Source organism: Palaemon carinicauda, chromosome 10, assembly GCF_036898095.1.
Source record: "Palaemon carinicauda isolate YSFRI2023 chromosome 10, ASM3689809v2, whole genome shotgun sequence".
NCBI classification, from domain to species: domain Eukaryota; kingdom Metazoa; phylum Arthropoda; class Malacostraca; order Decapoda; family Palaemonidae; genus Palaemon; species Palaemon carinicauda.
Genome location: NC_090734.1, coordinates 15,325,694 through 15,340,740, shown reverse-complemented (window position 1 = coordinate 15,340,740; position 15,047 = coordinate 15,325,694). Strand labels below are relative to the sequence as shown.

At 36.8% G+C, this 15,047-nt stretch overlaps 2 protein-coding genes across 8 annotated transcripts in view; one reads left to right on the top strand and one right to left on the bottom strand.

Annotated features, from left to right (window-relative positions):
• IntS14 (integrator complex subunit 14) overlaps positions 1–8,073 on the bottom strand; it is a 99,799-nt gene extending 91,726 nt beyond the window's left edge. The window contains exon 1 of one of the 4 annotated variants that reach the window (XM_068381520.1): positions 8,056–8,073. The gene's annotated coding sequence lies outside the window, so the exon portion shown is untranslated. Of the gene's footprint in view, positions 1–5,440; positions 5,556–5,683; positions 5,863–8,055 lie in introns of those variants that run through there. The other 3 variants (XM_068381517.1, XM_068381518.1, XM_068381519.1) reach the window with 3 other exon arrangements.
• Positions 8,074–10,028: 1,955 nt separating this feature from the next.
• Positions 10,029–15,047, top strand: part of RYBP (ring and YY1 binding protein) — a 41,861-nt gene continuing 36,842 nt past the window's right edge. The window contains exon 1 of one of the 4 annotated variants that reach the window (XM_068381516.1): positions 10,029–10,048. Coding sequence is in view for 1 of the 4 variants with exons in the window: in XM_068381512.1 (XP_068237613.1) it covers positions 11,003–11,028 (26 nt within the window). In the remaining 3 variants the exon portion in view is untranslated. Of the gene's footprint in view, positions 10,049–10,799; positions 10,821–10,873; positions 11,029–15,047 lie in introns of those variants that run through there. The other 3 variants (XM_068381515.1, XM_068381512.1, XM_068381514.1) reach the window with 3 other exon arrangements.

Sequence of the window (15,047 nt, the reverse complement as noted above, 5' to 3'; positions counted from 1 at the left end):
TCTGCACAGCGAAAGCTAATAACCAGAAATGAATACTTCACCAAATAACGTGAAAATCAATCCAGAAAGCAACAGCGTATTTAGTAGGTCTTGCCAGTGGCACGACAGAGAGAAAATTGATTCTGTGTTTACTGGGAGTACTTGAGTACCTGCTCGACAGATGGCGCTGTTGATGAACACCCCCTACCTGTATAGCGATCGCTGGCGTATTTTGTCCTTAGGTTTTTCTGTCGGGCAGCAGAGCTGACAGCTATATGATCACCGGCTAATTTTAATATTGAAAAATCAACTGAGCGAGACGAACTCCTCCTGACTCTATCTCTCTCTAGCCTACGTGCATATTTCAGGAATTCTTGAAAATCGAATTCCGAAAGCCCAACGCATTCCTCACATCGATCTTCCAATTGACAGGCTTTACCCCAACCATTGGAACAAATGGTGTGCGGATCGATAGAGGCCTTCGGAAGACGCCTTGAACAGTCCCTAGCGCTACACTTCCTGTACTTGGGGACTTGAGAAGGGTCAGACATCTTGAATTAGTCAAAAGGGGGAATTCAAAATCTATCCAAGTCGTCAACAAATAATCCAAAATTCAATAAAAGAATGCAAGGACGTATTGAAGATAACCTCTGCACAGCGAAAGCTAATAACCAGAAATGAATACTTCACCAAATAACGTGAAAATCAATCCAGAAAGCAACAGCGTATTTAGTAGGTCTTGCCAGTGGCACGACAGAGAGAAAATTGATTCTGTGTTTACTGGGAGTACTTGAGTACCTGCTCGACAGATGGCGCTGTTGATGAACACCCCCTACCTGTATAGCGATCGCTGGCGTATTTTGTCCTTAGGTTTTTCTGTCGGGCAGCAGAGCTGACAGCTATATGATCACCGGCTAATTTTAATATTGAAAAATCAACTGAGCGAGACGAACTCCTCCTGACTCTATCTCTCTCTAGCCTACGTGCATATTTCAGGAATTCTTGAAAATCGAATTCCGAAAGCCCAACGCATTCCTCACATCGATCTTCCAATTGACAGGCTTTACCCCAACAATTGGAACAAATGGTGTGCGGATCGATAGAGGCCTTCGGAAGACGCCTTGAACAGTCCCTAGCGCTACACTTCCTGTACTTGGGGACTTGAGAAGGGTCAGACATCTTGAATTAGTCAAAAGGGGGAATTCAAAATCTATCCAAGTCGTCAACAAATAATCCAAAATTCAATAAAAGAATGCAAGGACGTATTGAAGATAACCTCTGCACAGCGAAAGCTAATAACCAGAAATGAATACTTCACCAAATAACGTGAAAATCAATCCAGAAAGCAACAGCGTATTTAGTAGGTCTTGCCAGTGGCACGACAGAGAGAAAATTGATTCTGTGTTTACTGGGAGTACTTGAGTACCTGCTCGACAGATGGCGCTGTTGATGAACACCCCCTACCTGTATAGCGATCGCTGGCGTATTTTGTCCTTAGGTTTTTCTGTCGGGCAGCAGAGCTGACAGCTATATGATCACCGGCTAAGTTTAATATTGAAAAATAAGATACATCATTAACATGTTTGATCACTATTTTAGTTAATTACAAGGCTTTTTGTTTTCAAATGATAATTGCAAATGCACTTTATAGTTGTAAATATATTTGCAGGATACAAAAATTATGACTTATTTTGTTAATATTTACTGTAATCTTATTTACATGGGACCTTCATGTAGGGTTCAGTCTTATGTGCTGAACTTTCCATCACTTTGTGATTACTGTACAACAATTACTGTACAGTACTACTATCAACAAATTTAAGTGTGGTTTTCCAATTGTTCTCATTACTTAATCAATATAGTATCGTTGTTTTTTTAATGTACTATTAGGCAGATGGTATTAGTTTTGTAGAAAATCAGCTTCATTACAATAAATTTCTATATAACCAATGCTTCTTCAAGTGTAAATCAGGTGATATTTTACAAATTTTTAAAAGAATGTTTTTATAATTTATCAAAATTCCTACTTTATTTGGATTAAAAATTCCTACTTTATTTGAATTCAAAATTCAGTAACATGCTAGTGTCCATTTCTTTTTTTCAATGTTTTGCTAACTCATTACACCCAGTCCATTTTCTAATACTGTACAAATTTCGGAAAACAGGGAAACCACATTTGCCCACCAATGTCTTAGGCTTTATTGTTAGGTTAAATGGAGGGGGCATTGATTGCCTCTTTCCTTCTGATTTACAGCACTGTACTGACAGTAAAACAGATACAGTATGTGACCAAATATTATTTCTTTTACAGCATACAACCACCTAGGTCAAGTTAGGTAAAGGGGCTCTAGGCCAGTCAGGTTGAATGTGACTCTAGGCCAGTCAGGTTGAATGTGACTCTAGGCCAGTCAGGTTGAATGTGGCATCCTAGATTAAGTAAGGTTGTGGTAGGTTGGGTTAAAAAGAATCCATTTAGGATGCACAACTGTATTTCCCTTTATAATCTATGACAGCCAGGAGCAGTTTAAATTGAGTGGGAAATGCCTGGACAGACAGGGAGAGGAGTACTCGGGTAGAGGTACAATAGTGTCCTTGGATATATTAGGTTATGGAGATTGTATTTCACACATTCATCCAATATCAGTGGTTTCCTACTACAGTCCTTGGTCTCAAATTAATAATAAGAAAGAGATAACTGAGCCTTGTAGAAAGACAGACTAGGACTTACACACTCATAACTCATAAAATATGGGAATTTTCCATTGCATTTCATAGGGTGTCGTTCGTAGCCAATGTCTGCCATACTAAAAACACCTCCTTTAATCAATGAGTATTTATAGAAATTAAAGATATGTTAGTCTACTGAATTAATGCTTTTTTAATCCTTAATTTGTCTTTGCTCTGCCGTGGCTCACTTCACTCATAATTTATCATTATCTCTCAGCTCCTTGCTCTAGCAAATGGTACATGTTACACTACGAGCGTTAGCCTCGTGGGATAGTATTTAGTGTTATTTCAACTATCTACTTAACCCATCTTTGCTCAGCCGTGGTTTTCCTCACTCGCAATTTAACATTATTTCCTTGCTCATCTGTTCTGGCAAGCGATATATGTCGAGCTACGAGCGTTAGCCACAAGGGGGAGTTTTTCTGTGTTATTTTAATGATTTAATTAAGCACTTAGTTCAATTAGCATTTCCTCTACCATAGCTAATTTTACTGGCAATTTGACATTACTGTATCTTGTTGCTCCTTTCTTCCGGCAAGCTGTACATGTTACAGTACTGTACGAGCATTAGCCACATGGACAAGTATTTTGGTGCTCTTTTAATTATCAATGTAATCAATCAATTTAATATTATAAATATAAATAGACACAAATATAATGCTGTACTTACCTATTTTCAAAAGGACATCATTTATTTTTTTTTCTCTTTTTTTTTTTTATTGCAGGGTATGAGCAAAATGGGATAGATAAAAAAAATTAGTAGAGGTTGGGACTTACCAGGATTTGGTGAGGTAGAATGAATTGGGAGAGAGCATGGTTAGGGAGATGGGGAACCATAGGGTGGAAGGACAGCTGTTAGCAAGGTTGGACAGGTATTGAGCAGGTAAGCCCAATTGGATATTGCTATTAAATACGGTACTGTACATCACAAACTGGTGTACAGCACCAAAAGAACATTTTCTAGCATTATTATGTTCATTTCCCATTATAACCATATTGCCTCTCACCAAAACTATACTTTAAAGAACAGCCGTAAAAGTCATCAAGGATTCCTTCCTTATATAAGAAATAAACCCCCTTTGAATGGTAAAACTTACAATCTTGTCCTTTTTGGGCTTTTCAAGGTGAATCGCTCATGTAAAAGGATGAACTAAGGTACTCAGAGGTGATATGTAGCCATATCTGGGTCTGGTCTGCTAAGAGCAAGGTTCTCCACACCATGCTTGATGGTCCTATCAATCAGATTGAATTTTGAGTTTCTGACTCCTGATTAAATGCAAGAAATGCCCCTCCAAATGTTTTCCAGGTCAAACAGGGTCCATCGGGTAGTTTCAAATTACCAGGATCTGCAGTCTAGTTCAGTGATTAGCCGCTAAAGTGATCAAAATGTCATATGTAGCAAATTTTACGAACTTAGGGAGCCAGATAATTGTGTCAATGGATTTATAAGATTTTGGTGTAACTTTTAGATCCATGTACCGCTTGTCAGAACAGAGTAATGAGATAATGGCAAATTGTGGGCAAAGGAACCCACAGGGAAACAAAAACCAGCTGTACTAAGTGATTTATTAGACAATCAAAATAATGTCAAAATACATGCTCACACGGCTATAGAACTGTCAGACTAGATTGATTCATTTGAGGTTTTCTGGCATCCTGACACTCAAGGTCAATGATGCCGAACGTCAGACAAGAACTAAGGCCCCAATTTCCAGACGGGTTGACCCTTTGGGGTGTATGTATGATAGCGGCCACCTGCATGTATGATTACGGCTACCTTAGAATAGAGTAGTGTAAGGGGGTTCCTAGGGGTGCGTTATCGCCCCCGTTAGGTAATTAGGTAAGGACACAGCTTGTAGGTTAGGTTAGGGGGGGAAAGTTGAGGTTAGCTGATGTCCATTTTTAATCCACAAGGGAGGAACTGGCCGCTGATATACAAAGGCTCTGACCCTTTTAAAGGTTTAAATGCCACTCATGAATGGCAGAGGCAAGGGACAGTAGCATTGCCCTAGAGACTGACCATATTACATATGTTGAGCGTCCAAGAACCACTCCCCACCTAAGCTAGAACTAAGGAGGGCCAGGCAATGGCTGCTGATGACTTAGCGGTATTATTTTAGTGTATTACAGTGCATTGTAACCTAGGAAAAAAAACTACTTTTTCTTATAGAAAAATTACGCTCTCTTCGAAAATGACACATGTTCCCATCGCAAATGAATAGTTTCAGAAATATATATGAGTGATTTAACTGGTTTTCACCTTCATTTCATCCGTAATAACAGTAACCAGTCCGGACACCTAAAGTTTGTCGGATTGGTTGTTCTGTTGGTGTGCGGTTCAAATTCGGTCAAATCACGTTACTTACTACAGGAAAACATATTTTCTGTTCGAAATCAGAATCTGTAATACAGTACAACTTTACCGACTTAGCAGATAGACCTGAAGGCTCCCCCGAAAAACCCCATCCTCAGCTCACAATAATGGTGAGGTTGCAGCGAAATATGGAACTAACAAGTTTGAGCGGGATTTGAACCCCAGGCTGGCAATCACCAGGCAAGGACGCTATTACCGGGCCACCACACCAGAAGGACTGTATAGAATAAAAGTAGCTTAGAGTATTTGATAAATCAGAAAATTATCTTAAATAACTTATTATAATTTGCTACAATCAATAAAGCCTACGACTAAGTTAGTTAAAATGAGGGTAAAAATGAGGGTAAAAAATGAGCTTACAGTTTTCCTCTACCATAGCCTGAGAAACTATTATGTTCTTTTACCAGCTATTTAGCGTATATACTAAAAAAATGCTTAAAGTCTGTCTAGTTTCACAATACCCTCTTACAAGTCAACAGATAAACCATTAAATTTGTCTACTTAAAAACTACCGGAAGAGAATACAACATCAGTAGATACCATTTTTCTAACTACCGTAGTATACTATTATATGGATTGCCAAACTAGTTTGATATAAGATACCTTCTTACAGTTGCTAATTGCTTTCTCTCCCACACATTAAACATTCCTGTAGAGTACAGAACCTTACCATAGAGAAAAAAAACAGGTGTAATTTATGGAGTAAACAACCATTTAAATACAGGGTATTGTATTATTGTAATCATACTTCAAAGTTACGTTCGATATAAATATTTCGGTTACTTTTATTTGAAAGTCAAAAGATACGTGTGCTTATGAACTCGAAAATTCTGAAAAAAATAATATTGCTGATCATCATATTAATGTCAAACATGTTATATATATATTTATCCCATGAAATTAATTTATTAGACAACATACAGTTGTATTAAACGATTCTGTGTTTTTTTTTTCTATATATAAAACAACATTCTTCTTCCTACAGATAATATCAGAATTCGGATAAACAGTGCACTATGATTGCAGCTGGCACCAAAAAGAGGATTTTTTAGATTTTACAATAAAAAAAAAGATTTGGTAGGGAGGCAATTAGTGCGAAGTACTGAGAATAGATATGATGACATAGTAGATAAATATAGAATGAATATAAACTATACTCTATTTTTTTGTCTATTCAAGACCTTTTTTTTATCAAACATTAGGAGTAGCACATTTTTTTTTCTTATCTCTTGGGTAGCACTTCTAGATTTGTAAATACCTTAGGTGTATGGGCTATGAAATTACCGTATAGTTTATATAGAATTATTGTAATAAATATGATGCCTACAGGTATGTGCTACTATGTGAAAGGATGAAAATTAAACATAGTTGTTGCTAAAGCCTGCACCCATGTTTAATTGATTCTAATATAAACATGTGCCTTTTTTTCAAAGATGGTTCTATCAAATGACCAGATATGAAAATTTTATAGCGAGAAATCAATCTTATGTATAGGAATTTTGAAAATAACAGAGTTACATTTAACCATGACTTATCTGTCACATCTTAATAAATTATGGGGTTCGGCCCTATCCTAGCCCAAATCCTTATTTTCTTAACTAATAAAGAAACTGAAATATCAAGGTAATACAACCTTTCTATCATTATTATTATTATTATTATTATTATTATTATTATTATTATTATTATTATTATTATTATTATTATTATTATTATTATTATTATTATTATCATCATTATTATTATTATCATCATTATTATTATTATTGTTATTATTATTATTATTATTACATCAACTTTAGTTGGAAAAGAAAGATGCTATAAGCCCAAGGGCTCCAACAGGGAAAATAGCCCATTGAGGAAACGAAATAAAGAAATAAACTATATGAGAAGTAATGGACAATTAAGATAAAACATTTCAAGGACATGTAAGCTTAAACGATTTATTTTTGAAAGATTTTCAGTGAGTTGGTATTTCTGGAAGCATTTGCTTATTGTAACCTCTTTTAAATGTTTTCTTAAAAGATTTCGTATAGCCTACAGATTTTGGCTGAAAGCAGTTGCTTTTTGGGATGCTACACAAAATACGTGATAATTCGTAGTTTCCAAATTCTACACTGCAAACATTAGTATTGTTGAGAGAAGTGTATTACTTTATTTCTTCTTTTCGTGTAGCTTTTGTGTCTTTTCGTTTGATAAAATTTTTTTAGCTTTTTATAATAAAAACTACTCTCTAGTGATGGACGTGCACACAACTCATTTGAAAATTGATAAGCAAATGCTGTCTATAATCTTACATACACAAGTTAATGAAGGTTGTGTGATTAACAAGTAAAAATAAGTACCCTATGGCTACATCAACATGAAATGTCTAAATAAAACCATCTATGCAAGAGTTAAGGTAAATCTTATACCCTTTTCCAAAATAAGATATTATGCTTAATGATTCAGGATTTCCTTTTTCATTTCAACTTATATATTTCATTTTCTATGATAGGCCTACAGATGATCAATTAAAGAAGTTGTAAGAGCAATTATGCAACTAGTCATTTTTTTTTTCAGTAGGACAGTTTAACCTGAATCATAATGATCTCGCTGGTCTTAACAAGAACGTTGGTGGTTGTGAAACAGAGAGTTGCACCTTATCATACACAAAGTCTCCTAATGAAAGGAAAGCCTTTCTAACGTTCAAAGGAATAATTTAAAAAGTTGTGACTACACCCAGGTCTATCATCTGTTTCACTGGGTTGCACGGTGAGGCCGAATACTATTTTATTGTTGCTGTTTTGTTAATATGGTATCGTCATACTCATCATTTAATGATAAGCTTCATCTTTGGTTGGGAGAAACAGAATTATGAAAGTTCAGGGGATCAGTGGGGATAAAAAACATATATATAAAAAATTATGATGTATATTAAAGTAGGCCTAAACTAGCAAGTTAAATAACAGATGGCTATGATGTATAACGCTTACGTCATTGTGCTCAACAGAAAGACATTTAGCGCCAAATTTTAACCTCCCAAGTTTTACATATTCAATTAAAGGATTGGAGAGACCATTCGTCTACATTTGTTCACATCAAGACGCGATCATGTAGAATACTATATAATATCAAGCCTCCAGTAGGAACACGCAAGATAATTTGACTATTCGTGATTTTCTTCTTCTTCTTCTTCTACTTTTTCTGTTTGTCTCTTATTGTTTTTATTGCATCTTCTAGTCATTCTGATATTTTCACATACGGTATGAAACTTCTGGACTAAAACAATGTTTTTTTTTTCGTCAGGTAGTCTAATTTCAGATTTTACCAATTTTGTTCTTCGCGCATTAAATGCTCAAAAGATATATATATATATATATATATATATATATATATATATATATATATATATATATATATATATATATATATATATATATATATATATATATATATATATATATATCTTTCCTCAGAGGCCACCTGTATTTTATTCTTTAATTTTAATTTCTGTGATGGTCTGCGTCATTTTACGTGGTCATAGTTTCGATATACAAATAGTCCCGTATGAATTACTCCTTTTATTTAACAATCTTCCTTACATCTTGAGCAAACACATCCACCAGTACATTCGCGTACATGTCTATTGACAAAAGCTATGGCATTTGACCCCTACGGCCAAGCACAGGCTCTTGCAACGTTGCAGCCCGTAGTTGTTTTGTTCGTTTTTTGGTTTGTGGGTGATGGGATATTCTGCAACTTTTATTTGTAGGTGAATTGGGATGTGGGGATTAAGAATCATCAGAAACTTTTATCTATTGTCCAGTAACTTTCGTTTTACCTCATGGTCTCTGTCAAAGATATGCAACATTCTTTAGCTCTATGCACGTTTGTGGGAATGATCTTATAATATAATCTTTCATCTAATACTTGTTTTTCAGACCTTCCTAAGTATTTTTTTTTTCTATTAGACATTTTGGTCGTGTCTGATATCTCACATATTCTCGTTTTTTTCGTCACTGGGGTTATTACACGGTCATTTTCCCTCTGATGAAATGTAAATTTCTGCAATTTTTGTTATGCTCCCTTTTCTTCAGTAAGTAGCTTTATTTTGTCTGGAAGCTCTATTAGCTACAGTAGCGCAAATCTTCTGTTTGCTTTTTAAACGCGTCTATAATTTTGAAGAATAACCGATGTTCTTCTTCTGTTCAGCAACTATACAACTATACTTTACTTAAACTACTTTAAGGGTTGCTTTTCTGGTCCTATACTGGAAGGGAACCCTAATCTCTACATGACCTCCACAGTCATTTTTATCGTATATATTCCAGGCATTCGGCATTTCACTCGCATACTGCTCGCTTATTGTTAAACCCACGTTATCGAAAAAAAGGTCTCATGCCAGCAGAGCGTTTATAACAAATGCATTACTGTCTTTAGTAACGATAAAACCGCAGTTATATCCAACAAGAACCAGGGCAATAGAATAAATTTACCCTGAAAAGAATCAACCACTGCAGACGCGAGGGCATTTCATATTTACCGGCAGGGGAAAGGTCCGGACTCCAGACTCTGGTCGGCGGTCGCGCTTGTATTAGTTGGCGGTGCCGCGATGCGGGAATGTTTGGGCCAACTCTCTATTGGGGGGAGGGGAGGATTAACCAGTTCTTACCAGATTTCTCTCCTCTGATATAGTTATTTGTTCATTTGATGAAAATATATTTCTGAGCCTACCATTTCTTCAAAGTACGACCTAGTATCTATGCTTTGTTTTGATAGCGCATTTTTATCTTTGCTATGCACGGCATTTCCGATTTCCGTTCCTATTCAAAACTTTTAAAGAATGGTGACGTGGGTAGTATTTCATTTCCTGGGAGTCCAGGTAGATGGAAATACGAACACTTAAAACTGGAAGTCTAGACTGAGTCACTGTTGAGACTGAGAAGCAACTTCAGGCAAGCAGCCATTGCTTGCCCTAGTGCGTTGGTATGATATGTTAGGTTAACATAATTGCTTATATTACGTGAACAATAACTTAATTTTTCATCATCAAAATAGAACAGTGGAAACCTAGCTCGCTTTTAGGCTAAGTCTAAAACCCCATTAATATACATGCATGCTCCCCTTATGGGGTTAACTGATTAATCCGATTATTATTTTTTTCTGTATTAGATGATCAGTTGATATAAATCATGATATTATTTATGGCATCACCAAAAGCTTTGAAGAAATAATGACAACCAATTCATCCCCCCATTAAGTAAAAGCAAGACCTTGAATAGTCACTGTAACAAGTGTCATGGTGATTACAAACAGCCTTTTTTTTCTTTTTTGCTATTGTTTACATCGTGAGTTATTGTGATCACGTGACCCATTAGCAACATTACTTCTTTTTATAATCTTAGTCAGACTGTTAACGAGCGAACACAGTCACAGCGGCGGTTATGTCCCAAGGCCAGGTTATTAAAATATCTAAGAAAACATTGAATAATCAAAGAGAGCTCCAAGTGGCGGAGATAATTAAAAATAATTATATTTTATTTAAAAGTTATTTAAAAAAATAATGTAATATTACATACAAAGCAAAGCCAGATTTTGCAAGTAAATCAAAACTAACCTCATTTTTAGTTTGCTTGATAATATAAGCCAGACTCGTGTTCATCTTCTCTATAAATCTGCGTCTCTTTCTTAAATCTTGTAAAAGTTAACTACCCAGAAAATTTAATTTCTCTCCTTGACGACATATCTTGCCAAAAATGTAAAGTATACCTTGAAAATACATTTGTTCCTTAATATATTTAAGCAGAGATATAATTATATAATAATCATAAAAATAGTTGTGGACAGGGTTTTATTATTGTTAATAGCATTATTGGAACGTTGCTGTATTGTCGTGTCGGTAGGGCAGGGTCTGGGTATCTGCTGTTTTGACAGCAAGATATGGACCAGAAAAAGAGTCCCAGTAGGTAAGTCTTTGCGTTTGCTACTTTAGATAGGGTTTAAAAACGTATATATAAGTTTATCGCATCTCTCAGCGTACCTATTATGCTTTTTAAGAGACGCTAAAAACCACAGGACAATTGACGCTCTGACAAAGGGGGATTGACCCAAGATTCGGAGAATTTTTTTTCTTTTAGAAGATTTTTCAAGCGACAGATGTCACAGGTGACGGTTGACCTTAAGCTGACGGTAACGCCTCGCAAAATACAAATCTGTAACTTATTTGACTCGTAACTTGTGGAAAATAGCGTTACCTGAACTCCGTCGTAAATCATTTTCGCCTTTTTTTATTTGTCCCTTCAGCTGTCAATTTGACCGCACGTCACGTAGGCCTACACATGCATGCAGGTTAGGTAAGGAATGTGTATATTAACCCAGAAAGGAATCTAATTTATTAATTATTCTCATTTTAGCGTTATTGTGGTCTCTTAAATGTAAAGATAGAAAACTAGACACTCAACTGACGAGAAAGTAAAATGCCTTGATCATTTTTTTTCACAGGAAAATTAATTATTTATTAACAATACCAGACCTGACTAATTAGCAGAGAAACATAGCGCAGAAACCCTAGATTTCCTCGTGTTCCTCTAATTTCTAGATATTTGAAAAAGGGATTTGAATTTAAAATTCTATAATTTGGATATTTTTTTTTGAATTGCTCATTGCTTACATTGTTTATCCATTTCCTTATTTCCTTTTCTCACTAGGCTATTTTTCCCTTTTTGAGCCCTTTGGCTTACAGCATCTTGCACTTCCAGCTAGGGTTGTAGCTTAGCTAGTAATAATAATAATATTAACAGGTCGACTCATCACCCATACTAGCTCACCTGGGATTGCTAACTCGGAATACTTTACTTTGCGAAAATTATTTTAATTTGGCTTTTCTTCCTTTCTCAGTCATACTTTTTAGTGCAACTGCGAAGCCATATTGCTCAAACTGATAAAACCAATTAATCTATCCACATTAATTTTATAATAAGGTACTTTTTTTAATAATTGTTCCCAAGTATTAAATGAGAATTTGAATGCATACCTAGAAGTACCAGAGGTTATAGCGGCCACCTGTACGAATGATAATAGCTGACTTAGAGTACGGGAGTGTAGGGGGGTCACAGGGGGCCGTTAGCCCTCACCTGTTAGGGAAGTAGGTCAAGGCACTATAAGTTAGGGTAGGGGGGGGTGAAGGTTTAAGTTAGATGATGCCCAATTTTTATGCACAGAAGAGGAACTGGCTGCTGATATACAAATGCTCCATAATAGCTTTTGAATATTATAATTGTTAGGATAGTTCGTTTTTGGAGCTTATTATTATTATTACTACTTGCTAAGCTATAACCCTGGTTGGAAAAGCAAGATGCTATAAGCCCAGGGGCCCCAACAAGGAAAATAGCCCAGTGAGGAAAGGTAACAACGAAAAATATATTTTTCAATATTTAACTTAGCCGGTGATTATAATAGCTGCAACTCTGTTGCTCGACAGAAAACTCTAAGGTAAAACTCGCCAGCAATCGCTACACAGGTTGCGGGTGTGCCCAACAGCGCCATCTGTCGTCCAGATACCCAGTACTCAATGTAAACAAAGAACTCAATTTTCTCTCTGTCGAGCTATCGACAAGACGTACTTACTCGCTGTTGCTAAACTGGAGTTTTTTCACAACTAATTGGTGAAGTACTTTATTCTAGTTTTGAGCTTTCGCTATGCAGGTGTTTTATCTTCATCTTAAATCTTGAACTCGTTTTGGATAGATTTAATTATGGTGACAAAGAGAGTATGGACTTTCTTTCACTTTTAAATGGCCGACCCTTCCCTTAGACGGAAGTGTGTTTAGGCTTTTAGTAATTATATCACGTTATAGATTTTCCTCTATATATTTTATATCTCTCCGCCTTTATTAGGCCTCTTCGATTAACTTTCCATTTATTATAAACATATAAAAATAATTTTAATGTTTTGTTTATATAGACCTTTCCTGAGAGTAGGCGGTCCTAACTTGGAAACCGAAGTTAATCAACGTTGAGCCCTTTATATCGTAATTAGCTTTTAAAGAGCTAAGGATTTAAAACTTTTTAAATGTAATATTTTATGAAAGAATTTCTTTGATAGTCTTCGTACTGTTTTCAAAGATGAACTAACGTTTAGTTTATTTATGCTACGCAGTTGTTGACGTTCAGGACGTTCAACATGCGCTCTATCGTTACGATAGAGAGAGAGTGTATCACGGTTTCACTTTGCAGTAAGAGTAAATCGATTCTGACGTTTTGTTCATTCTTTCTTAGCTTAAATGTTTTAAATTCTATTTTAAAGGAACTTTTTATTTGAAAAACCTTTCAGTTTTTTCCTTTAGTCAAATAACATGTTTTTTTGACGAAATATAATTGGGCTCTTCTCTTAGGTGTGAAATCAAGAGAGAAAGAGAGAGAGAGATAGAGACGGAGGGAGAGAGAGGAGAGAAAACGTTCCGTTCAAGCGGGTAACGTTGTTCTCGAGTTACTCTCGTCCCAAGTCGCTGTACGGGGAGGAAGGATAAAACGTTTTAGTTTTTTATTCTCGTCCCCAGGCTATGTGCGGTGAGAGATTGAAAACGTAGTTATATGAACTAGTGTTTAGTCTCTTTCCCAGCCACTGATTTTTTTATCTTAAAATATGTTTTCTGTTTTTTGCTGGTATTAATGAGCTTGCATTATACGACTGATTTCGCAATTACTACCTTTTAATGAAGGGTAGAATTGCGTGTTTCAGGTAGAAATCAGTAAAAGTTTCGATTTCAGTGAAATAAGTGCAAAACAGAAAATCGAAGTGATAAAGTGATATGCGCAAAGTGTTACAGTGTTGCGTCCGAGGGTTCGTCTGTTCGTGCCTGTCGTTCACCTAGTCCGGGACCTCTTACATGCTCCCAAGCCCAGGGGAGAAGTAATGTCAAACGACTTACGGGTTCGAGAGGCCTTGACCAACGAACAGACGTTTTCCCTCTATGGTATCGGGTGTATCTTACCAAGATCTCCCCTACCATAAGACGAGAGAGGCGTTGTTTCTCCTCGTCATCCGAAGGCTTTTCGCATAAGAAACCTGTCACAAGGTTTCGAAGCCCTTAAGCGAAAGTCAGTCCTTTCAGGACAGGTCCAGCGTCCTGGTTACAACCATTAGGACAGCTCTGACCCTATGCAGTCATCGGATAACTGCTCGCCGCCTAACAAAAGCGTAACACAGACTCCGAGAGTCTTTTTTTGTAGGCAAAGTGTTGCGGTCACAGACGTTACCCTCGTCTCTTACCACAACCATTTCCGTTGATCCTTAATGGGTTGTATGGCAAGACATGCAGTATATGCTTGCCTCCCTTATGGAAGACTATTCTGCCGATTAGTCCGTTGAGTCTAGCCGTTTATCTCATCGATATCCTGGCTTTCAGCCAACCTAACGTTCCTTTGTGCTTACTGTTGACGTTGGCGTAGCTTAGTCACGTCAGTCAGGTTGTTTAGAACCACACTCGATGCGGTCTCGTGTGGTTTTTCAGCCGCATTTGGACGTTAGGCCACTTGCTGATGCTCCTGTTGACGTTCAAGACGTTCACTAACAATCGGAATTGACTTGTTTTGACGCTGTGCGTCAACCTCCGCATTCTAGAGTTGTTTTGACTGCTCAGTCTAGGCAGTCAAAGCAGTCTCGAGTGGACGCTGTGCGTCCTCACGCACCTGTTGTGGTTGACTGTTCAGTTGTTGACAGTTCACAGACTGTCAAGCAGTTACATGACGTTGCCTTCTGGTCCGCTACTAATGCACCAGTGAGTGTGGACTCTGCTTGTAAAGCATTGCCACCACGGTAGGTCTCTCCCTTGCTTGAGACTCAGCTTTTATCGGACAAGGTTCCTGTAGATGAGGAAGTTGCTGTTCCCCCTCCTACTGATATTCCCTTGAGGACTCTGTCAGATGGAGATGAGCCTAAAGCTGCTTAGCCTCCTATGAACTTTAATTAAATCATGATGATTTT